We start from the raw sequence: 24,964 nt of genomic DNA, 5'->3' as shown, positions 1-24,964 counted from the left end.
AAATGCCTTGCTCTGAGGAAAGCCCCTGAGAGCAACGTATTGCGTTCAGCAGGGTTCTCCAGAGCACCCACACTTTGCCTCTGAGGGGCCCGGCAAGCAGTGGTGCTGTTCTGAAGCAGGCGGGTTGGCATGCAGCGGGCAGGCCAGCAAATGGAGGGTGTGTTCTGCTATCCCTCTTGATCTGCCACCTGAGGCAAGAGTCCCACCCTGCCACATGGAAGAGCTGGCCTTTTTGCTTTCCCAGATGTCAATGCATCTGGCCCCTTGAATTATCCCACTTGTGTGCTTGCAATTGCTTACAAGACGGTGCAAGATTCCACGTCTAAAATATCACCAGTCTCCTATAGGGTCAGTGAGAAAGAAGGTGCAATTCTTAAAATCAAGGGAAGAAACCAGGGATGTTCTTTTTAATTCTCTTAAAACGAAATGGTACGGTGCTCAATGTTCTGGGTTCTGGTTCTGTTCTGGGCAGGCTGTGAGATGGTCAAGAGAAACTTGGCACTGACAGAACCCTGGAAAGCTCCTGAGGATGGCAAATGTTGATCAGACAAATCCTCAAGTGAAGTTACAAATTAACTGTGGAAACATTTCTGTGAACATGAGATGGCAACTGGGAAGGTACAAAACATATGTGTTTCCGAATCATTAAAATAACATTCATGCCAAGTCCATAATAAAACATGTCAGGTTAGGGTGGGTTCCACAATAGCAAGATGCAGTGGAGCTGCATAGCAGATTGTGAGCGGTGCGTCAGCTGCCTGCCAAGAGTTACTTTCTCTGTCGCCGCTTTTATACTGCTATACGGAGTATCAGTAAACGATTTGCAGGTTATGGAGTTGACAGAGTAGGGATGGCCCTGAGACAGCATTAGTACGTCTTCCCCATCCCTTTCCCTCATAGCAATTCCTCTCGGAAATAATGGCAGGTCATACCATGTTTTGTACTAGCAGGGTTTCGTCACTTGCCCAGTCTCTGCTGCTGTACAGAAACAATGGCAACAAATCCTCATAAAATAGCAGTGGAGGCCCTTGTGTCATGCCCTATTATTGCCACACGCACCCCCTCATGCACTCTGAGTCAAGGTAGAGTGGGGGGTTGAGGAGGAGGGCTGTTTGTTGCTATCTGGGTGACAAGTAACAACAGCAAGCCAGTGACCTGATGCCTCCTGCTGCTTTTGACCATCCGTCTCCCTCGAAGTCAAAGGTCCACTGCTGAACAGGAGCTCCTCAGCCTCTTAAACCTGGATGAGATACTCCACCTCACTGCATCGTAACTTTTATGAGAGAATGTGCACAGCTGGGGCCAGCTCTAACATCTCCTTTAGGCTGGGAGTATCTCCCGGGAACTGCAGGCTCCTCTTTTAATTCTAAGGGAAATGGACAGACCTTGTTTGAGCCGGTGCAGGCAACATGCTGAGGTGCATTGTCGTGACGTAGGCTTCGGGCTTCTGCAGCCGACTCATTTCTATCACCTTGTCATGCTCAGCGATTTGATCCCTCCATGTGTCCCCAGCTGCACTGGCATGTCTGCCCCCCACCCCCCGCAGTTGCCTGGCCCTTTGCTTCACAGGTGGCACAAAATGCTCTTCATTCACAGCTGACAGTTAGGGTGGAGCTGGATATGGTGTTAATGATGGGAAGGCAACTAATATTGCACATTAACAAAATGTAAATAGCAGCCACTGGGGGGGGATTTTTGTCTGGATCACAGTAGGGGCAAAGGGGTTAAATTCTTGGTCTCAACGCAGCTCGACCCCCAACCCTCAAGCCCGAGCTACTATTTACATTTTTAAAATGTGCACATGAATTGCATTCATGTGATTATCATCACATCTCAGCAGGTTGGTCCTTAGCCATCCTACTGGTGGGTTGTACTTCCACTCAATTAAGATGACTCAGGCTGCTTCACATTTTAACCTGGAAGCAGAGCGAGTGGAAATGCTGGTGGCCTGTAGAGGCTCTGCTTCCAGCTCCTTGTGAAATGTTCAGACTGGGAACTTGTGCACCTTTTTCACAGTGAGATGTGCAAGCTCCATGGAGGGGATGCACGAAGGTGAAACTAGATGTCACGTGACCTGTGTGAGTGCAATTAACGTGCACATTTCTTGTTATGTAAATAGCAGCTGTGGGGAAGCCAGAGCAGTGTCAGGACCACAGGGCTGGGAAGGGGAGCTTAACTTTTCCTCTCCTTGCAAGGGTTTATGGGGCAGTCCAGGGTGGCTGGGTGGGTTAGGGGGGACCTGGCCCGCTTTCCTAGTGTGGGGTTGCACCCTGGATTTGGGACCTTCTTCCTGTAAAACATAAGGCTCCACCCATTAGGGCTCTTCCTGCAGCTCCGATGTCCTTGGCATCGATGACTGGATCCAGTTGAGGCTGGTGGCTCCGAGTTTGGTGGGCTGAGAATCCATTCTGGGTTTCAGAACTCTAAAGGAGCTATCCAAAGTGCTGAACCCTGTCCCCAAAAGGGGTTCAGCATCTTGGCGAGCTCTTCTAGAGTTCTGGCTGGTTCTGACTGAAACCCAGAACGGATTCACAGCCCCACCGAAATCAGAGCCACCAGGCTCACGGGCTGGATCTCGGGGCTGGGGGTTGGACAAATGCCTCATGGGGAGTGTGATGCCTGTCTGCCCTGTGACTGAGCTGGGATGGGATTGCTCTCTCAAGCTTGCAGTGTGGGTTTGAGTCCCAGGAGCCCCTCTTGACCGTTTCCCCAGGCATTCCGACGACGAGTGGGGGCACTGTCTTCCTGCCTGTGCCTTGCCTTCCATCCTGCACCCTCGGCAGTGAGCTGCTGCAGGCTGCAGCTATCAGTGTATGTCTGGCTGCCTTTGTTGCCTGACCTGGACCATCCCCTTGGCGGCTTAGCAAGAGAGCCTTTCCCTCCCTGGGTCGGGCTTGAACCCTTGTCCCAGAAGGTCTGCACGTGCTCTCTGCAGGCATCCTGCCCAGGCATCTGTATGTGAGTACTATGCTGTGAATTCTGTCCTTGCTGTGTGCTGTACTCTGAAGTGGAGCTTGTGACAAACTTAAGGGGTTTCGAACCCCTGCTGGAAGGGGTGCCTCGGCATGGGCAGTTGCAAGGATGGTGTTGGCTGTGCCACCGGGACTGAGCGAGTGGGGGCACTGTGGCATGGTTGTGTGTGTGTGTGTGTGTATGTGGTGAATGCAGGGGCGAGATCTGGGGGCATTTCTCATCATTAGTTGTGGGTCCATTGATTGCCTTCATGTGTCGCCGGCATAGTCACATAGTCCTGATTACTGGGCACTGGGGGAGTTTCCAGGGACAGTATGGCTGTGGCTGTTGTTTTGTGTCATCCTTGTATTTTCTGGTTGTGGCTCCCCCCCTCCCGCCCAAGCTGAGCGTGCATTGGATGAGGCAGCTGTTCTGCTAGCATAATGGAAGTGTAATGTAGTCCTAAGTATAGGTTTGCTCTATAAAACTGTCAGTCATTTTAGCAGCCTCTCGAGTAAAGTATAGATGATGCTCAAAGCGCTTTTCTGAATATAAATCAATGTAAATTATACGAAGTAAATTGGCATCACAATTTCCCCTAAACAGCAAGTTGCCACAAGTATATCCCAAGCGTCCAGGCAGGGCCCTCGACTAATGTTTTCTCCTTCCAAGAGTTGCCAACTGGCAAGAAAGCACAACAACAGCCTGGCCTGTTCATCTGACTGTCACAGTGGTTTGATCTGCAGAAATCTGCTGGTGAAGTTTTCATGGCCTGGAGCCAAAAATGATCACCTGCTGATTTCTGCAGATCAAACTAGAGTTACAGGGAAAGCTGCCAGGACTGGTTCAAAAGCTGCCAACCCTCTCTCTGACATACTCACTCTGGTCCTTAGCCAACAAGAGCAACAGTACAGGGAAACAGCTGCTATAAAGAGTGTTTCCCCAGGTCAAAAAGTGACATGCACAGAGATAACCCCAGTCAGATGGTCTTTGGCAGCACCAGACATTAACTGGGAGGACAGGGAACTGGATCCAGCCCTAGGCTCCCCACCCCCACATTTCCACAGCCTGGAGCTGCATGGACTGGGCCTCAGCTCCCAGCTTAGGCTCTTCAACCTGAGGACTTGTTAATGAACACATAGTAACTGCCTGTGCCTGGTTCCAGTATCATGCTGTTGAAAACAGCACAGCAGCACAGGCAGAAGGTAGGAAGCCTGACATCCAGATCCAAAGACCGGCATGGCCATGAAACTCAGGGGAAATGGCCCATACATGTATTGCGTGAACTATGCTACAGTGAAGTCCAATGGAAAAGGCCCAGATAATAGACCATGTGAACAAAAGATCTCCACTTTAGTGGAAGGAAAAGTGGATGTCCCACTGGATTTGTTGTATAGATGACTTGCACCAACAGAATTATTCAAGTGCATTGACCGAAGCCACCGTCTATGTCTAAGCACACTGAGGGTGCAATCCTATGCATGTTTAGACAGAAAATATCCTACAACTCCCAGCATCCCCCAGCCAGCCATATGTTCTAAACATAATTTTGTTATGACACATGGCAAAAACAAACAAAATAATCATAGAATTACAGGTAAAATAATACCATTTAATTGTACGATGTGTGTGTATATAAGTACGCGCATGGATGTATATAAATACTTTTATCTTTAATAGGTAAAAAGCAGAAGGATAATCACAGTATCTATATCTTTAGTATTTCAGTATATTATTAACTGGTAAGCCTATTTTTTCTCACCACCAGTCAGTATTGTGTGTGTGTGTGTGTGTGTGTGTGTATGTGTATGATAAAGGGTTTTTCCCCTACAGCCCTCCATAGAGCACGTTTTATCTGCTAAACTTTGTTGAAGCTGTTATAGTGCAAATATTAAATCCTGTGTGATTACAGTCGTCTGTCATAAAGTGTCCCTAATTTCTCACCCAGCTGTCTCTAGAGGCCAATATCTCTTTAAAAATGTAACCTATTTTAAACAAACACACACAGACAACTCCAAAAACAATATTAAAAATATCTGCCATGCTTAAAACCCCAAGGCATCTTATTCTGATTAGTGGGAAACTTCAAACTTGTCACAAATACCTTTGTGTAATCCCCTCTGTAGGGTTTTATGGGTCCATGAATAGCATGTTAAAGACTGAATACAAATTTAGCCACATTTTTGTTTACACTGCTGAATACTCACAGGACAGAAAAGCATGGCGTCTGTGTATGTGGTCTCTAATACTAATCAAATCTAAATGAGGAAGGAATTTAAATAAGATACCTTGTAAAACTGTTTACATAAAATGCAACAAATGGGGAGTATATTTGAAAGATGTCTTCCCCCTGCTCCCAAATCCCTGATTACTTTGGAGATCAGAAAGAGTTGTGCCTCTCTTTATCACACCTCACCCTTCTTTGCCTTCTTCTTGTTCAGAATGGCTTTGGAAAGATTCAGGCAATCCTATACTCACCTACCTGGGACCAGCAAAGCAGAAAACACAGTAACAGCTGTAGAAACTGATGGCCCCTTTCCTGAAGCCTACCAGTCATAGCTTTGCATGTCCATGATGTTCCCATGCTGGTGTTAGGCACAGTGATGGTGGGTACATCATGGTGACATCACTCTACCCAGTCCACAATGCCTCCCAAACACAATGACCTCGTTTGCATGACGTGACAGCCCACCATGGCTTATTTTACCTGCGGGGGATATCATGTTGTGCTGGGTGCCCACAGGCACCATTTTTGCATGGTGCCATGGGCGCCTGACTTGCGATGCTTGTTGCGTCATGCAAAGCCAGGTGAAAGGGGTTGTTTGAGGGTTAGACAACCCTTAAATAACCCTAAAATAAGCCATGGGTTACTTGAGAGTTGTCTATCTCTCAAACAACCCCTGCCACCTGGGTTTGCACTCCTTTGTCTGGACATAAGGTGTGGACCAAAGAAAAGCTGCCCTGGGCTCCTAGGCCAGCCAGAGGACAGGACATCATAGCTGGTGGCACCGCAGGCAAGCAGGCCCAAGCCACCCCACCTCACCATTCCCCACATCCCTGATCCCTATCACATTGGCCACAAAGAGGCGCTCCACCCAAAGGGGCAGGGATCTGGTTTATTCATATTAATGAAAACCTATAGCACATTTGGAGACACACAGAACTTTACCAAGTCTTATTCTCCTAGACTGCACCCTTAGGTTGACAAACAGGTCCCTCCTCTTGTCTTTTTAAAACCTGCCATAGACAGTGTTTTGCTGGCATCGAAAAGCATGTTTACTCTCTGATGTGGAGCAAACATCTTGTTCCTGCTTCAGGCACTCACTAGGTCTAGGGAATACGTAGGAGATAAAAAATGCCTTATTGCTACCATCAAAAGTTCCTGGTCTGAAATGGATTCTGTCTTTTGCTAGGCTTGTCTGTCTTCTTCCTGGGCTCTGACAATTTTGAAAATACTGAGTCCTTGCTACAAAAATATTTTGCTAGGCAGACCTGGCACCTAACAAACTTACTCCTTGCCCCACAAACTTTCTTTTCTTTTCTCATTCAGCAAAGTCATCTCATAGCCATGGCTCAAATCACTTGCCACACTTAAACGAAATGTCAGCGAGTCTTCACCGAGACAGTCATTATCATTCTGACTTTCAATCTCCTCACAGGAAGCCGTCACATAGTGCCACTCTGCTGGACTGGCTGTCAACTCTTCTCCGTGCTTTCATCCATATTTGCTTTCTTCATTATCGAATCTGTCACCTCACCAACATTCCACATAGAGCACGGTAGTTTAATTTTGTCACTCATGCTCTAGTGCATCTGTATGATAAGCTGGGAAATGATACTATACAAAGGCAGAAACCACCACTGGCAACATTTCTAGCCTGTGGATACAAACCCTGGCACATCAAGATCTTTGCTGGGCCTGCAACAACAGCTTTCTTCACTTTGTACAATGCATTAGTGCCATCCAAAGTCATTGGCCTGGTTCACACATGACACTAACCCATGGCTTGTTGCCCTACTCAGGGTTTGTCTGGCAGATGATCAAATAAACTGTGGTTTGTTTTCTCAATCCCTGGGTTATTTCCCTCCTCCCTTGCCCACTCCTTCCCTGTATCCTGAAGGCCTTCGTGGCACTGTAGTACTGGCATGTAGAGCATCTGAGCTTTTTGACCACTCTTGCCCACTGCCTCTGGAGCCTGGTGAAACTATTATTATTATTATTATTATTATTATTATTATTATTATTATTATTATTATTATTGCATTTATATCCCGCCTTTTTTCCTCTTGCAAGGAACCCAAGGCGGCTTACATTATCCTCCTCTTCTCCATTTTATCCTCACAACAACAACCCTGTGAGGTAGGTTGGGCTGAGAGTGTGTGACTGGCCCAAAGTCACCCAGTGAACTTCCATGGCTGAGTGGGGACTAGAACCCGGATCTCCCAGCTCCCAGTCCAACACTCTTGCCACTTTCCACAGTTCTGGGTTTGCATGTGATGACAACCCTTGGGTTAGGCAACCAAGAGTTCACAACCAAACAACAAACCATGAGTTCTTGTTCTGGGTTGTTTGTGGTAAACAAAGCATGATTTGTTAGTGCAGCTGAGTTCACACATCATGACAACCCAGAATTCAACAACCCATGTGTTAGCGTTATGTGTAAAGACCCCTGTATGAAAGCAGAGAACCTGCAGAAAACAGAGGGAAGAGAGAGTGGAAAATATGCAAAGCTAAATAGGCATTCCATGGCACCCTAACAGTCTTTTGGCCATCTGCAAACCACAATGTTTTTTTTTTTTATGTCTTTACAGTATTTTTAGCCCACTTTTCAACAAAAATGTTCACTTCCAAAAAATAAATATACAAGTATAAAATAAATCTAATTACACTGTTTTTAAACCATACTAAAATAATGTAAAAGAAGCAGTAAAAATCTCCAACTAATTCCCAAATGCCAGGTGGAACAAAGATCTTACTTGCCTCTGAAGAGAGACCAGGGGAAGCACACACCTTCCAGAACTACCAGGCCACCACAGCAAGGCCCTGTGCTCTCAGTAGAAGACCATAGCTTGGATCCAGCTTGCTTTCTGAGAACAGAAGAACATTCTGCTCACATTTCCCCCTGCCCCTGCTTGTGCTTCCAGAAAATCTGCTCCAGAAAATTGGGCGACCCTTGAGAATAGTGTGGGATAAGGTGTGGTAGGCTGGAGATTGGGGGGCAGAGTAGGCAGAATCCCATGCATACACATACTTGTGCGAGTGGAAAAGCAATGAGACCTGGAGCAGGCTTGCACTGGCAGATCTTAATATCCCAGGGCCCAGTGAACGTTCTAGGACCATTTGTGGTCATGGCAATGCTGAAACTAAGCAGGCATGGGTCTGATCAGTCCTTTGGATGAGAGCCCCATGTAACAGTAAGTAAGCAAGTTAGTACTTAAAAACTTGGGGATCAGTTTGAGGAAACAGCTCCCTAAGATTCTCAGTGCCTTGACTTTGTAATGTTTTAAAGGTCAAAAGTGGCACCTAGAATTGGGCCCAGAAACAAATATCCAATGCAGATATTTCAGAACAATTGTATGTGTTCTTGCTAACCTACACCTGTCTATAGGTGTACGGCAGGGTGCATTCTGCATCAGCTACAGTTTCCAAACCATCTGCAAGGACAGCTCCATGCAGAGCACACTGTAGTAGTCTAATCTGGAAGTCACCAGGACATGATTGATAGTGGCTAAATCTGTATCTGTAACAAACTAAATCTGTAGTTAGTACCACTGGCAAACTAACTGGAGTTGGTAAAAGGCGCACCAGGCCTAAGAAACCAGGAGCAGTGCTAGATCCAGGAGCATCCCTAAACTACTTTGATCCCATCAAAGTCAGACATTTTCCCAGCAGGGTAGTCTCCTGTCATCATGAACTTTATCATGCCTAGACTGAGCTTCAATTTATTCACTGTCATCAAATCCACCACTGATCTCAAACACCTGTTTAGAGAAGCAGTCACCTCACCTGGTTCTGATGATACAGTTGGATATCATCAGAATACTAATTGCATATCACCCCATATTACTGGATGTTATCCCACAACAGTTTCATGCAGATGTTAAAAAGCATAGATGAAACTGAACCCCGTGGAAGCTTGCCAGAAATTAGGCAAAACAGTAGCCGCCAACACCACCTTCTCAGAAAGCCTTTCTGGAACCTGTCCTCCAGATAGGAGTGGAACCACCACAAAGCAACATTTTCCATTCCCAACTCAGAGAGATAGTCCAGAAAGACATCGTGGTTGATGCCATTAAAAGCTGTGAACAGGTCCAGAGAATTAACCAAGTTTCTCTTGGCATGGACAAGATTTCTCCACACCCTTCATCTGTCTCCTGAGGAAAAATCAACTGAAGCTCATATAAGCAGTTACAACTAGCATAGTTTTTTGTTATTGTTTCAAATCATTCTTTTATTGTGTCTCACAGTTTTAAATTTTGTTGTAGGACATAAGCAATTGTAGCTATCATTGTTTTTATTGTTGTTTTTAGTCATTGCTTTATTGATTTGGGGTATCATGAAAGGCAGCAACTTGTTTTTTATTTAATGTATTCGTATTGTATTTTTACTGCCAGGGAGGGGAGTGGAGGTGCTTGTTGGATTTTCAGGTGCCAAAATAATTTGGTTGGCCTTGGGTACTACTATCTATCATGATTTCACAGGGGAGGACACCATGTACTTTTCTGTTTCAGGCACCATATGTTCAGAACAAAAGACGAAGCTCAGTGAATGGCCTGAAGCATACGTTGGGATGAATACCGGTGCAATTCTTATGTGCTGGTTCAAACATTATTCAGGAACTTCTCTACACATAATTCAACTGTCCCTGTTCATATGGAGAATGTAATTGTGACCTGGCCTGACCATGAATAGCCACACTTACCTAGAAACAATTCTTGTGATAACAGTGGCTGAAACTGTGCTGCTGCAGTCATAAAAAATGTTTAGCAGGAACCTGCTTACTGGATATCCCAGATCACATGCAGGCAAATATGTTCCCAACTTTCCTTTGTATATGAGTGAAAACCTCAGTAAACTAACAACAACAACAGAAAGTGTTGTCTGAAGTTGCTCAAAGTCATGTTGGTTTAGAATGTATTCAAATTACTGTGCCTTGCACAAGTATTCACCCCCCTTTGACTTTTCAACATTTTGTTGTGTTACAACCGGGAATTAAAATGGATTTAATCAGGATTTCTTGTCACTTATCTACACAAAAGAGTCCCTAACGTTGAAGTGGGGAAAAAATCTACCTATTTTACAAAATGATGTACAAATAAAGGACTTAAAAGTCTGGATTGCATAAGTATTCACCCTCTTTGCTGTGACATCTCTACATAAGCTCTGGTGCAACCAACTGCCTTCAAGAAGTCCCATAATTAGTTGAATGGAGTCCACCTGTGTGCAATTCAAGTGCCACATGATCTCAGATTAAATACACCTGTTTCTGGAAGGCCCCAGAGTTTGCTGGAGAGTATATCTAAACAAACAGCATCATGAAGACCAAGGAGCTATCAAAACAAGTCCAGGATAAAGTTCTGGAGAAGCACCAATCAGGGTTTGGTTATGAAAAAAAATCTCAAACTATGAACATCTCCCCAGAGGACCTTTAAGTCCATTATTACAAAATGGAAAGAATATGGCACAACCATGACTCTGCCCAGAGAAGGCTATCCACCAAAACTCAGTGACCAGGTAAGGAGGGCATTAGTCAGAGAAGCAATCAAGAGGCCAGTGGTAACTCTGAAGGAGCTGAAGAGATTCATAGCTGAGATGGGAGAAACCATCCATGGGACAACTATCACCTGGGCACTCCACAAAGCTGGGCTTTATGGAAGAGTGAAGAGAAGAAGCCATTGCTGGAAAAAAAAAAAACATATCAAATCCTGTTTGGATTTTGCCAAAAGGCATGTGGGAGACACAGCAAACATGTTGGAATAGGTTTTCTGGTCTGATGAGTCCAAAACTGAACTTCTTGGCCTTACCACAAAACCCTATGTGTCGTGCAAAGCCAACAGTGCTCATCGCCCTAAGAACACTATCCCCACAATGAAACATGGTGGTGGCAGCATCTTGTTGTGGGGATGCTTTTCATAAGCAGGGACTGGGAAACTGGTCAGGACTGTGGGCAAGATGGATGGAGCCAAATACAGGGCAATTCTAGAGGAAACCCTGTTTCAGTCTGTAAGGGACCTGGGACTGGGGCGGAGGTTCACCTTCCAGCAGGACAATGACCCTAAACACACAGCCAAAGTGACAGTGGAGTGGTTTATTTATTTATTATTATTTAATTTATTAATCGCCCATCTGGCTGGTCACCCAGCCACTCTGGGCGATGTACAACATACAATAAAACAATAAAATTCTACAATAAAAAGTTTTTCTAAAATACCCTAACCCACCCCAAATGCCTGCCTAGTTTAAAGACAAGAACCTGAATGCCTTTGAATGGCCCAGTCAGAGCCCAGACTTCAATCTGATTGAGAAACTGTGCAAGACTTGAAAACTGCTATTCACCAATGGTCCCCGTCCAACCTGATAGAGCTTGAGCAATTTTGCCATGAAGAATGGGCAAAAGTTGAAGGATCTGGATGTGCAAAGCTGGTAGAGACTTACCTCAAAAGACTCACAGCTGTAATTGCTGCCAACGGTGCTTCTACCAAGTATTGACTCAGGGGGGTGAATACTTATGCAACCAACACATGCCAGTTTGTTTTTGTTTAATTAACTTTTGTGCCACAATAAAAATATTTTGCACCTTCAAAGTGTTAAGTACGTTGTATAAATCAAATGGCAAAAATGCCAATTAAATCCATTTTAATTCCAGGTTGTAACACAACCACATTTAGAAAAGTCAAAGGAGGGTGAATACTTATGCAAGGCACTGTAAATCAATTGGTACCTCCCAAAACACTCTGCGGGATTATTGTGGTTCTGTAGGTGTCAAACGCAGTGTGTTTAGGCATTGATTGGACCAACTTTAGAATTTAGTGCACTTTTACTAATTCTAACATTCAAGATTTAATCAAAATTCAGAATAGCTTTTAACAAAAATAAATGTAACAAAATGCTAAAACATTGATAACATAGTAAAATGAAGCCATTACAAATGAAAGCTTAGGTGTAAGTGATTTCAAAAAGAGGATCCAAAGTAAATGGAATGTAAATAAAGATGAAAAGGTGAACATATTCCCACTGAACACAAATCTGTTGCAGTGTTTCTTCTTGGTTTTCAAAGCCCTTGGAAGATACACTGTGTCAAGTTAGTATATTTCCATTGGGAAAGTATCATGCATTCGGTTGTTAAAAACGCTGATTTATGCAAGCATATCTGTTCATTTTATAAACAGATACATATTTTGTGAAAACAGAAGGACTTGCACCCAATAACTCAGTTTACCTCAGTACCAGTGAACAAATCACACCTAGTTTAAAATGTCCCAGCCAAATAGGTGATCTGCCATGGCCTGGGTTCTTCCAAGCTAGGGTCAGGCACATCATTAACTACACCCTCACTTTTTAGCATGCACCCATCTGGACTCCACATTTGAACCACATAGCATCTGTCCTTAAAACAAGCACTGTCTGTAGCAGATGAGGTTAAACATTAAGGTGAGCTCCCTAACTATTGGAAAAGCTTGGCCATGTAACAAATGGTTTAAACACGCCAGGACATTTCCTTCATTGGAGATTTGAAAGGAAATCTGAGGCAGGCACCTGTCTGGGATACAATTATCCTGTTAGAACAGGCTGGATAACCCATTGGGTCCCCTTCCAACTACAGCAAAATGTGTGTGTGTGTGGGGACGTTATTTATTTCATTTATATCCCACCTTTCTTCCCTTGTGGAACTCAAGGTGGCTACATGTGGTTCTCAGGTGGTTCCCCCTCCAAGCACTGACCAGACCCAGACATGCTTAGTTTCAGCACAGTGGCCACCTCATGTGCCTTCAGACTATGCCCTGGAACCACATGTAGTTATGGTTACAGGTTATGTAAAGATCTCACTTGTTGTTTTCTGTCAAATGCCTGAACTGACAGCTACTGCTGTCACCATTTCAATTTACACCTGTCAGATTACTTTCAGCAACACAATAGAACTCCCATTTATACAATTTTTCTGCAATCTCCTCTCTTTCCTGTAATCTTGGGAGCAACATCAACATGTTGATGCTATGTGTTATTGCACCTTTGGCTTCAAAGGTGGATTTTACACTGGCAGGAGCTAGAACTTATTACCATAAGCTGCCAATGATGACTGAGAATGAGAATTTCAGCATCACCTTTCTCTAGCTCTGCTTGATGAAACAAACGACATGTTATTTCATTGCTTTCCTGTTTTTTTATTAGCAGCATCTCATTTATTTTTGTCAGACAACTTTGAACATTTTGACAAGATCAATTAATAAGGGCTTAGGCTGAACAATCCTTACCTAAATTACTTAGATAAATAATCCCTGCTGAATTTCTGGACATATTCACCATTGTGTATTATATGATCCTCAGGTTTTATGTTTAGCACACACACACACACACCCAATCCAATTACAGCCATGTATAGATGGCTTTTGCAGTACAGCTTTGGGGGAAAAAAAATGTACAAATGCCAGGTGGTGTTACAGCTTCTGAAAATGAGATTTGTGAATTAGATTGAAAATGAGACTGTGGCCTGATCCTGTATCTTGACGTCTTGCCAAGTGTTGAATGAAAGAGGCCCCTGTTGGTACAACACCAAAATATGTGGTATTCATCAGCTGGACCTTGTTGTGGAATGAGCAGTAAAGCAGCCATGGATACTGCTGTGTCAGCAAGACCTTCCACCATTATGATACACTGGTGCTGTGCTAATGCTGTTTGTTCAGTATCTCAGGGGCAGGTCACACATCATGAATTTCCTACATAGATATCACTTCTCTGTTAAGTATGAAGAAATCACATATGTCAATTCCACTATATTACATACCACAGAAATCCACTACCAATTGCAGCATCCAGCTACAAGTACATGCAGCAGAAATGTATGTTCATCACACAAGATAATGAATGAAAAATGTAGATGCAATTTCCTGACCTGAAGGGCTATTGGTGTAGAAAATGCATGTTTCAGGTTACACCTGGAAAGGCTGTTAGAAAGAGGGGAAAGCTGGTGCAATCATGTGACAGTCTGAGATGTAAACATTTAGTGTTTCTATATCACTTAATGGCGCCGTGGCACAATTGTGGCATTTTGTGCAGGTGGTCCTGGGATGCATCCCTTAGTATGTGCTGCACAGCCACTGAAGTGGAAAAATGTCTTGGGCCTGCTTCATTTTTCACATTGGAACTCTGTCCATTGCACCATAGGTTCTCAACAATTATTTGCCCGGTATGCAGGGCTGAGCCACAGGTCCTCTACCAGGAGTGCAGAACCTATTTCAGCCTGGATGCCAAATTCCATTCTGAAAAGCTCTTAGGGACACATTCCAGTGGTGGGCAGGGCTGAAAGCAAAAGGGATGGGGTAACATCCTCCCCAATACCAGCATAGGGTTGGACTTGATGGTCTTATAAGCCCCTTCCAACCCTACTATTCTGATATTTTTGCTTAAAGCTCTTACTTCTAGGAACTAAGCCTTAGACAAGGCATTTCAGAATGGGAAAAAAACTGCATAAAAGCTGGTTGTCAATTCTGATCTATTTGGCAGAGGAGTGAAGGTTCCCTGATCACATCAGTGAGTGTGATTTGCTGCCTTCAGATACCTCTGGGCTATTATGGATATATCTGCTTGTCCTTTCTCAGACTTTTGATGCCATCAACCATGGCATCCATTGATGCCATTGACCACTTGGCTGGGATGGGACACAGAGGCACCATTTTATGGTGGCTCTGGTCCTCCATGGAGGGTCAATTTCAGAAGGAGGTGCTGGGGGACTCCTGTTAGATGCCCACAGACTCCTTCAGGTTCCTATCTCAGCCCCCGTGCTATTTAACATAAACATGAAACTACTGGGAAAGATCATCTGGAGTTTTGGGGTTCAGTGCCACCAATAAGCTGATGACAGCCACCTCTATCTTTCCTTTCCAGTACATTCAAGGAAGCTGATCAAATGTCTGATGTCAGTAATGGACTGGATGAGGGTGAACAAACTGAAGCTTAGTCCAGACAAGACAGAGGTGTATGCGGTCAGTTGAAAGGCAGATCAAGGAATAGGGATTCAACCGATCTTGGATGAGGTTACACTCCCCTTGGAGATTCAGGTATGCAGTTTTGGTGTACTCGTATTCAGCTCTCAATCTGGATGACCAAGTTTAAGTGGTGGCCAGGAGTGAGTTGGCACAGCTAAGGCAAGTTGTGCCCATTCTTTGAGATATCAGATGTGATGCATGTCTTATTATTTAATAGATTGATATACCATTTACCATATTTAAAAACAATATCTGCAAGTGGTTACATCCCATTAGACTATTGTAATGCACTTTTTGTAGGGCTGCCTTTGAAAAGTGTTAAGAAACTTCAGCTGGTCCAGAATGCTACAGCCAGACTATTGACGAGGGCTGGCTATAGGGAGCATCTGACTTCTTTGTTACAACAGCTTCACTGGCTGCCAGTCGTTTTCCAGGCACAATTCAAAGTGCTGGTTATGAACTATACAGGTCTACACAACTTGGGAGCAGGCTATTTGCAAGACTGAATTCTTGCATATGAGCCTGCATGGGTTTTAGGATCCTCAGAAGAGGCCCTTCTCTCTGCCCCCCCACCACCACTGGAGGCACATTTGGTGGAAATGTGAGGAAGAGCCTTCTCTGCAGCTAGGGATGTACGAAAGTCACTTACCTTTTCGACAGGGTGATTCGCGGTGGGGGGAGGCGCTCTGCACCTCCCCCCAAAATTCTAATCCGGCCGGCTCCGCTCTGCGGAGATTCCGTGGAGCCGCCAGCTGGCCGCAGCTGGACATCTGGCCGCTGGGCAGCCTTCGGGAAGAAAAAAAAACACCGCGTACACAAATGGCGGCGGCAACGGCGGCCGCCATTTACGTTCCCTTTTTTTCACCGTTTTAGCCTACGTAAATATTTACGTAAGCTATTACGGCAAAAAAAGGGGGGACGCAAATAGCATAGTGGGCGCTATTTGCGTTCCTTCCCCCCCCCCACCGTTTTAGTCTACGTAAATATTTACGTAAGCTATTACGGTAAAAAAAAGAGGAACGCAAATACGCCCACTACGCTATTTGCGTTCCCCCTTTTTTCGCCGTAATAGCTTACGTAAATATTTACGTAGGCTAAAACAGTGAAAAAAAGGGAACACAAATGGCAACCGCCGTAGCCGCCACCATTTGCGTACGCGATTTGTTTTTTTCGCTTGCTGTGATAGGCTACGTATTTACATAGCCTATCACGGCAAAGGCAGTCACGCAAATGGCGTGGCCACTGGCAGGTTGGGACATTTTTATTCAGATGGGCTTTTGGCTTTGAAGCTGACCTGTTTGCTGATCTCGGTTTTAACTGGTGGATGCTCTTATTTCTTTTTCATTTATGTGTTTTAATATATTTGCTTTTATATTTTAATTATAATTTTGTAGTTGATCTTTATATGTTATTGTTGTTAGTCACCTCAAGTGCTAGTTTTAAGGGAAAGGCAGGATAGAAATGTAATACAATAATAAACAAAACAATAATAAATGCAGTCACACAACTCAGAGAAAAGGACAGCTGGAGCCACACTTTATTTAACTTTAAAAGTCTGACATGCTGATTGTTAGCACAGTATGGTATTCAGCTTGTCTCTTCTGTTCCGTGCTTTCCATCCTTATTGCGACTGAGCATTTTTAAAAATCCTTTAAAAAACCCTTCTGCATTTATGCAACTTGTACTGTTTCCAGGCACCAACTGTCAATAGAACCTCAGTGAGAAAGAGAATTCCATGGTACAATACACTATGAGGGCTGCAGCACATGCTCCCTTGGAGGAGTGTCAATGAGAGAGGAGGGCTGAGCCTATTAAAAAATAAGAATTTTAATGTTGCAGCTCTACAAACTTACCCTTCCACATTCATTTGGTCAGAACTGAAGTCACTGTTTTCAGTGCCACAGTTTGTGTTATTTCTTCTCTATAAAGAGAAATTCGTGGGTGAAGAAATCTTTAAAATTTCAAATCTGACACAGCTACATTCTGGTTACCTATAACATATATACAGTATATAAATATATCTATATAATTATGTACACAAAAAAGGTTAAATACTATAAACAGAACCAACTTAGGATCTACAAAAATAGCCTTTGATGAGGACATGCAAATACACTATGATTCAAATCAAGTTTAAGAAGCATCTCTGAGTTGGGTTTTCTTAAATATAAATTTCAGCTCACATAGATTTTAACATAGATTTATCAAGAAAGTCAACTATCCTAGCAAAGGTATAAAATCTATTAATAAACACTAGGTATTATTAACTGAACTCATATACAGTGCTTTTAGGTGATAGAGTTTCAAGTATTTTCTCTTTTCATAAGTCTAGATACTTCCGTATTCAGCTCTACTAGTACTTCTTTGAACAGATAGGGCCACAATTCTGAAACCACTTAGCAATAAATGATTTGAGAATCACAGCCATTGGGGGACAATTAGAGCCAAAGGGGAGTGTGAGAATGCTAAGGAAGATGGCTTTCCCCTATATTGTGCCTGCAATGCTGTACCTGCTGGTGTTCATGGGTCCCTGATCCTATATCCGCTGAAATCAGTTGCAAAACACCCTTTTGCTATTTTTTTAAGGCCAGGAGGAAAGCACCCAGATATAGAATTCTTTCTCAGTAATGTCTACAGGTTGGAATATACTTAAGGGTGAAATGAGACATACATTCAAACGATGCTTGGCATACAGCAAATAAACATTCAAACCACTTCCCATCACACTTTAGAATGTCTGTCTGTCTTGACCCTTACCGAGCCTGACGCTGAAGGTGTGCACCCGAGTTCCAGAATGGCAACGGAGGAGGCCACACAGAACGGATACAATGTACTTGGTCTGGATTTTTAGGCTCCGTGGAGGGTGCAAGTATAGGCATAATCCACTGTGCACTGACCCATACATTAGGAAATCTCACTGAAGGAGATCTGGCAGAGAGTATTCCTGTTTTCTAGGTGGTGCTGTGGCTACAACGTTATTCCCTTCCAACTCAACACTGCCTGGAAAGCATGATGATCTTTTCAAACAGTTTTTCCAAACACTTCAGTTTCCATTCATGTTCCAAAACCAGAAATTGCACTCGGCATCAGAAAGCTCCTAGTCTGTCAACAAGAGACAACAGTTTTCTTTGTGGGAAGGCGAAAGGACTTAACAGGCATGGGAAATGAGAACTGAATTTTGTGTGTGTGTATTTTTCATATCTAGCCTCACTTATTTATGTTCTATGTATGCATCATGAATCCAGGGGTTCTGAGCTGCACACTACATTTTAGCCAACATTCCCAGAATGTAGATCCACCTAAAGAAAGCTCTATTTGGCCCATACGTTGTAAAATCGCAAAATGAATACTTGATAATATAGCATAGCCTCTATAATTTCATTAATGGTTCTAGTTCTGACTGCAAGAATGTTAAGTGCACTGTTGAAATTGGAACAGAAGCCCTTGGTTAATTGTTTATACAGCCATCACAATTAACTGCAGGTTGAGGAGTCACAAAAGGCTCATTTACTTTCTGATCTTCCTTCATGGAAGCAGCCTGGTCTGAAATTGAAGAGAAGGACAGTTGGTCATGTTCTGCTATATGCACTTGGTCCTCTTCCTTGTCCTTCTTCACATAGAACATTTTCCTAAACTTTTTGAGTTCATGAAGTTCGCAGAAAGTCTCTAGAACCACCAGCATTGCAATGAGGCCCAGCAGCAGGTAACCTAGGAAGGAATGACAACAGCACTTGAAACATGAGCTGGTAAAGTGTATGCTGCAGTGCTCCAAGTCAGAAATGATTCCAAAGTGCAAAGGGCTAAATGCTTTGTCAAAAGCTGTTATTACTTATGCCATATATAGAGAGATGCACCTTTGGTATATCTATATAGGATAGATGAGTTGTGTAGACCAAGGCCTTATATGTGGAGGTTGGGCCCAAAGGGCAGTCTGGGGATTCTGCTCGTGTACCGTTCACCCTGCTGCACGACAGACTCCCTGGCCAAGATGCTTGAGGTGGTCTCTGATGTGCTTGTGCAGTCCCCTAACTTGTTGGTGTTAGGGGAATTCTATGTACATTAGGAGGCCATCCTCATGGGGGCGCCTTGGGACTTCATGGGACCATGACTTCTTCCTGGGAACTGCACCCTATTCCAACTAGGCTCTCCCATGTAGCCAGTCATGCGTTAGACCTTGTGTTTGTTTCTGGAGAGATGGGGAATGATCTGGAGATCATGGGTATATCCACCCCCTCCCTTGTCATGGTCATTACCTGGTGGGGTTGGACTTCTTGGTTTCACAACCCCTCTGCAGGGGTGGAGGACCCATTAAGATGGTCTGCCCCAGGTGTCTTATGGATCCAAATGGATTCCTGACTGTGCTTGGGGATTCTTTGGAGCACGCAAACAGCCCCTTGTCGAGACCCTGATGGATGGATGGAATGCTGCAATCATTGGGGCATTAGACTGGATGGCTCCGAAACGCCCTCTCCCCTTGAACAGAGCTCAGACTGCACCATGGTTCACCCCACGGTTGCGAGCTCTGAAGCAGGAGGTGAGATGGCTAGAGCGCTGGTGGTGGAAAACTCACTCCAAAGACGACCAGACACAGGTTAGAGCTGTAGCTTCAGCCTACCATGTGGCGATAAGAGCAGCAAAAAAGAATTTTTATGCTGCCTCCATCACGTCCACAGAGTGCTGTCCCAGGAGGCTGTTCCAAGTGGTCCGGAACCTAGTAGTTCCAGTTGTTCTGGAACCAATGGGGCATTCTTTTGCCGGTCTCGAATCTGCCGTTTGGGGGCAAGGTGATTGAGCGGGTGGCGGCGTTGCAGTTGCAGGCACACTTGGAAGAAGCTGATAATCTGGATCCATTCAGGCCTGGGCATGGGGCAGAAATGGCCTTGGTCGCCTTGGTGGATGATATGGGGAGGACCCTGGATAGGGGCAAATGCTCCTTCCTTGTTCTCCTCAGTCTGTCAGTGGCTTTTGATACCGTTGACCACAGTATCCTCCTGGACCGCCTGGAGGGGTTGGGCATAGGGGACACCGTATTATGGTGGTTCCATTCCTTCCTCTCTGGCAGGTACCAGAGGGTAGTTCTGGGGGAGGAGACTTGGTGGGAGACAAGGGGAGGTTGGGGGATGCTGACCTGGTGTTCAATGGGGTGTGGCTGCCCCTGAAGGACCAGGTCCACATTCTGGAGGTCATTTTAGATTCCCAGCTCACCATGGAGGCTCAGGTGTCAGCTGTGAGCCAGGTGGTGCTGTACCAACGCCATCTGATACAGTGGATGTGCCCCTACCTCCCTAACCATCTGTTCCCATCAGTAGTTCATGCCCTGGTCTTCTCTCACCTAGACTACTGTAATGTGCTGTATGTGGGATTACCCTTGAAGACAGTTCAGAAGTTGCACCTGGTGCAGAACGCGGCAGCCCACCTGATTAAAGGCAGCTGTCGGGGAGACCACATCACTCCAGTGCTGAAGGAGTTGCACTGGTTAAAAGTTGTTTTCTGGGCCCAGTTCAAGGTGTTGGCACTGACCTTTAAAACCCTACATGGTTCTGGTCCAGTCTATCTTAAGGAGCACCTTCAACAACACCAGGGACGCTGCTGAGTGAGATTGGCCTCGGAAGGCCTTCTGTCTGTCCCATCAGCCAGGACAGCTAGGCTAGTGAGGACGAGAGAGAGGGCCTTTTCTTTGGTGGCCCCCACTCTGTAGAATTCCCTCCCTAGCAACCTCTGCTATGCCCCCTCTTTGATGAGCTTCCCCCAGGCTTTGAAAACCTGGCTGTTCAGGCAGGCATTTGGGGTGGGTTAGGTTTTTTTTAGAGCATTATTGTTTTGTTCAGTTGATTATGTAAATTTGTTGTATTTTGTGTTGTATTTATTTATTTATTTATTTATTTAATTTCTATACCGCCCAATAGCCGAAGCTCTCTGGGTACAGTTATTTGTACTGTACGCTGCCTAGAGTGGCCGGGTAGCCAACCAGATGGGCGGCCAATGAACAAACAAACGCCCTTTGGCAACTGCCCAATTGTGCATTTATTGATAATATTGATAATATTTGCCATGTCTTTATATTTGCACCCTGCCATTTCTCCAAATAAATCCAAGTGGTGTAGACTGAGGGTTAGTGATATGCCCAAGGTCACCCAGTGTCCTTGATAGCTACTGGAATTGGACCTGGATTTATCAACATCCCCCAAAATGTCAGTCTGATCACTACACTACACTGGCTCAGTGTACAAGAGATCTGGGCTTCACTGTCATGTTTTCTGCACAGTTTTGATATGAAAACACCCACTTTGCTTTGTATGTAATGCCTGCAGAAAAGCCTGCCCAATGTAGGGTCAGAAGTGCAAAGTACATAATAAGCACAAATGCGTATGATGAAGAACTGAAAACAATGTTGGGAGGCTGACACTGAGTGGGGAGTGCTGGGAGGTAAGAGGGAACTGACTCTACCCTTTCCCCGCCAGCTTATGGGATGGATTTGAGAGCTGATCACCTTCTTGTTTCCTGCTACTCTTCCTCAGTTGCAGCCTTCCTACTTTTTTCTTTTTAATTAAACAAAACCTGGCGTTTGTTCTATATGTGCATTTAACATGTGGTTTGCCTATTAGGCAGATGCCAGCAGATGGAGCAAGTTACTGTTGCAAATAAGGAAGGAGGGATTAGAGGCTGCTGCCGCCACCAAAAGTCTTATGGGGCCAAGAATCTGTGTAGTGGTTCCAAACCATAGCCTAGCAAGGGAGCACAGCAAGAAAGCAACTGCTAGAAAATACTCTCCAACTCCTTTGTTATCAGGGGAAGTGAACCCCTTCCTATCTTAGGGAGGATTGTGCAAGAACAGAAGGTGCCTCTACCTAATGGGTCAATCACAGAATCATACGAGTAGCCCTGCTACATCAGACCAGTGGCCTATCTAAGCCAGTATCCTGCTTCCCCAGCAGTCAACCAGACATCTCCAGGAAACCTACATGCAGGACATGCAGTCAGTACCCTCTCCAGTTTGACCACAGCTCCTGGGTTTTCAGAGGCATACTGTTTCTGAACCTGGAGTTCCATGTAGTTAAAATGGCTAGTAGACATTAATAGACTAGCCTCCTTGGATTTGTCTAACCATTTTCAATGCCATCAAAGCTTGCATCCTGTGGTTGTAAATTCTGTAACATGTTATGTGAAGCAGTGCTTCCTTTGGTTTGTTCTGAACCGACACCCTATCAGTCTCATTAGTGATCCTGAGTTCTACTATTGTGAGAGGAGAAATAAGTCTTACTGTCTGCTCTCTCCATGCCATCTATAATTTGATAAAACTTGCTCTTGTTCCCTCCTTAGAAGTCTTTTATCTAAATTAAAGAGTCCCATGTTTTTTAGCCATTCCTTGGAGGGAAGGTACTCCAGCCCTCTCATTTTAGTTGCTCTTTTTGTACCCTTCCCAGTGCTATGATATCCTTCTTGAGACTGGCCAACCAGAAGTTTACTTAGGGCCAAAACAGACAGCTACATATTTTTCAGTTTTACTCTACAGTAGGTGCAGGGGGCCAGAGCCAGATCATAAAAGCTCCCTCACCCACCCGCCCATGCGGAGTTCCCAATCTGTACTGGGGGTCTTGCACCAACTCTAGAGTAAAAATAAAATTTAAAAGATGTAGCTGCTTGACATGGATTTAATGTAATGTCTGCTTTGGCCTGAAGTATTCCTGAGCATATGGAACTCAGGAATATGGCCTTGAATATGGTGGTTCTATTTAGTTAATCACTATTGCTAGAACTGCCTAATCTCTTTATAAAGCCATGTAAGCTAACAAGTAGCCCTAAATTGCGTTGTCAAGCTACAATAGATTCATTTATAAACTGGTTACAATGGAATTATAGGACGGCAAGTGATCCTTAAAGTTTTGACCCAGAACTCGTTTGCATCAGTTGACTGACTTTACTTGTGAGACTCTGCCAGAACAATAAGGTACACTTTCAATAACAAGTAGGGTTTTCTAAAAGTACATCTGAAATACATATTCATACCACACTTTTAAAAAATGCTCACTTTATAGGAATTAGAGAACAGTTTTAAAAATCCATTTTGGATTTTTCTTTATCTGTTCCTATATGAATAGGTTCACTGATTAAAAGTCACTGAGAAAGAACCACAAAACACAGCTCTGAAAAATTCTCAGTAATCTTATTTGTATAGATACTTTGCTACTCACATGTAATTCCTATTTTATACAGCTCTCTGAATCTTTGGTTATAACCTTCTCCTGGAACATAGTCACCAAGACCAATAGTGCTCAGAGAAATGAAGCAAAAGTAAAAAGATTCCAGGAAGTTCCAATCATTTTCAAGGACAGAAAATATTGCTGCTGGGATAAAGAAAAAGCACGAAACGGTAACAAAGCCCAGAATTACTGCATGGATGATGGCAACTATTTGCTTCGAGAAACCCCAGCGAATGTGGAAATACAGCACGGGCCGCCTGGTGACATAGACTATAATGCGTTGTACCACTGCTGTCAGGAAAAGCAGTGTAAAGGGGATTCCGATGACAGAATAGATGATGCAGAAGGCCTTTCCTCCATCTGACAAAGGCACTGTGTGACCATAACCTGCAACATAAACAAAAGAATAGGAGTGAGCCTTGGAAAAATGGCCACATTTCATATTCTCTGCCATAAAGCAGCATTAAGTTGGTACGGCTGATTATACAAACTTGTAGTTAAAGAGGTGGAGTACTTTTAACATACATTATCAACATTTTACATCACTGTCTATACTTTGCTGAAGAATGTTCATACGTGTCAAGATAAAGAAAAGTGCATTTTGATATCAGAGGAGCCATTTTGTCATATTTCTTCAAACTCTTCACTACTGCTGGGAGAAGTGAGGGAGAACCAGGCCCCATAACCAGATGATCCTTCAAAGTTTCTAGACAAAGCACTCACAGCGGCAAAGAGCAAGCCACATTTGAAGCTGATGAGCTCTTTATCTCCTCAGCAGTGGGAGGAGCTGCAATGAAAACACATATAAGTTCACTGTAGAGTGCAGCCAGTATTTCCAGTGTGACTACTCATACTTCTCAAATTCAGCAGGTATGTTGGGGAAATAACAGATGGGCATCTACAACACACCAAAATAGCTGCAGGGGGAAATCCAGTCATTTCAGTGTGGCTTGTGGTTAGTTCCTTTTTCTATTCCCTTACCTTACCCCCTCTCAGTATTAACTGACAATCCCAAATATGAATGCTTTTTTGCCTTTTGGGGCCCTTTCCCCAGGAAATGCAGCATCTTTCAAATACATCTTTGCAAAGTCAGGAATATTTAGGATATTAGATTGCAAGCCCTGTAAGACATACACAGGATCACCACCACAATTTCTGGATTACCCGAACAATGACATAATACATTTGGCAATGTGAGTTCCCAAATTCTGTTCTGGGTGATAAGGCCGAAACAGTTATTTTCCCTACAGACTCAGAAGAACAGCATGAATATAAATGTGCTGCAACTCATGTTCCATTTAAGTAACTTCTCGTATTTTTTTTAATGAGAGCTGTAAAGTTATTTCAATGCTAGGTGATCTCTGGCTCTGACGTTCAAAATGAATTATAGCTTTAATTCTCTAATAACTTAATGAAATTTCAAGGATAGTTCTCTTAAATTGAATTAAGACTGAAAAGTTGGAACAAAACTGGTTTTACCTGTTTAATTATTTTTAATAAGTGTTGTTATGGATCCCCCTGTTAACCCAGACCCTGGGTAGAGGCAAGCTCATGCTTGCTCTCACCTGGGTGCCAGGATGCGGACCCAGCAGCTCTGTGCCATAGGT

The 24,964-nt window shown here is 44.1% G+C and overlaps 1 protein-coding gene across 2 annotated transcripts in view; it reads right to left on the bottom strand.

Annotated features, from left to right (window-relative positions):
* Positions 1-16,669: 16,669 nt before the first annotated feature.
* KCNK1 (potassium two pore domain channel subfamily K member 1) overlaps positions 16,670-24,964 on the bottom strand; it is a 33,626-nt gene continuing 25,331 nt past the window's right edge. The window contains exons 2-4 of one of the 2 annotated variants that reach the window (XM_084828144.1): positions 23,349-23,744; positions 18,668-18,864; positions 16,670-16,964 (exon numbers count right to left, since the gene is read on the bottom strand). In XM_084828144.1, coding sequence (XP_084684270.1) covers positions 16,905-16,964; positions 18,668-18,864; positions 23,349-23,744 — 653 coding nt within the window. In that variant the 3' untranslated portion in view covers positions 16,670-16,904. Of the gene's footprint in view, positions 16,965-18,532; positions 18,865-23,348; positions 23,745-24,964 lie in introns of those variants that run through there. The other variant, XM_084828143.1, reaches the window with a different exon arrangement.

Source organism: Heloderma suspectum, chromosome 1, assembly GCF_057233095.1.
Source record: "Heloderma suspectum isolate Gila_16-S chromosome 1, 16-S_ref, whole genome shotgun sequence".
Classification (NCBI taxonomy): domain Eukaryota; kingdom Metazoa; phylum Chordata; class Lepidosauria; order Squamata; family Helodermatidae; genus Heloderma; species Heloderma suspectum.
The sequence above is the reverse complement of the archived record's forward strand: the minus strand, read 5'-3'. Positions and strand labels throughout refer to the sequence as shown.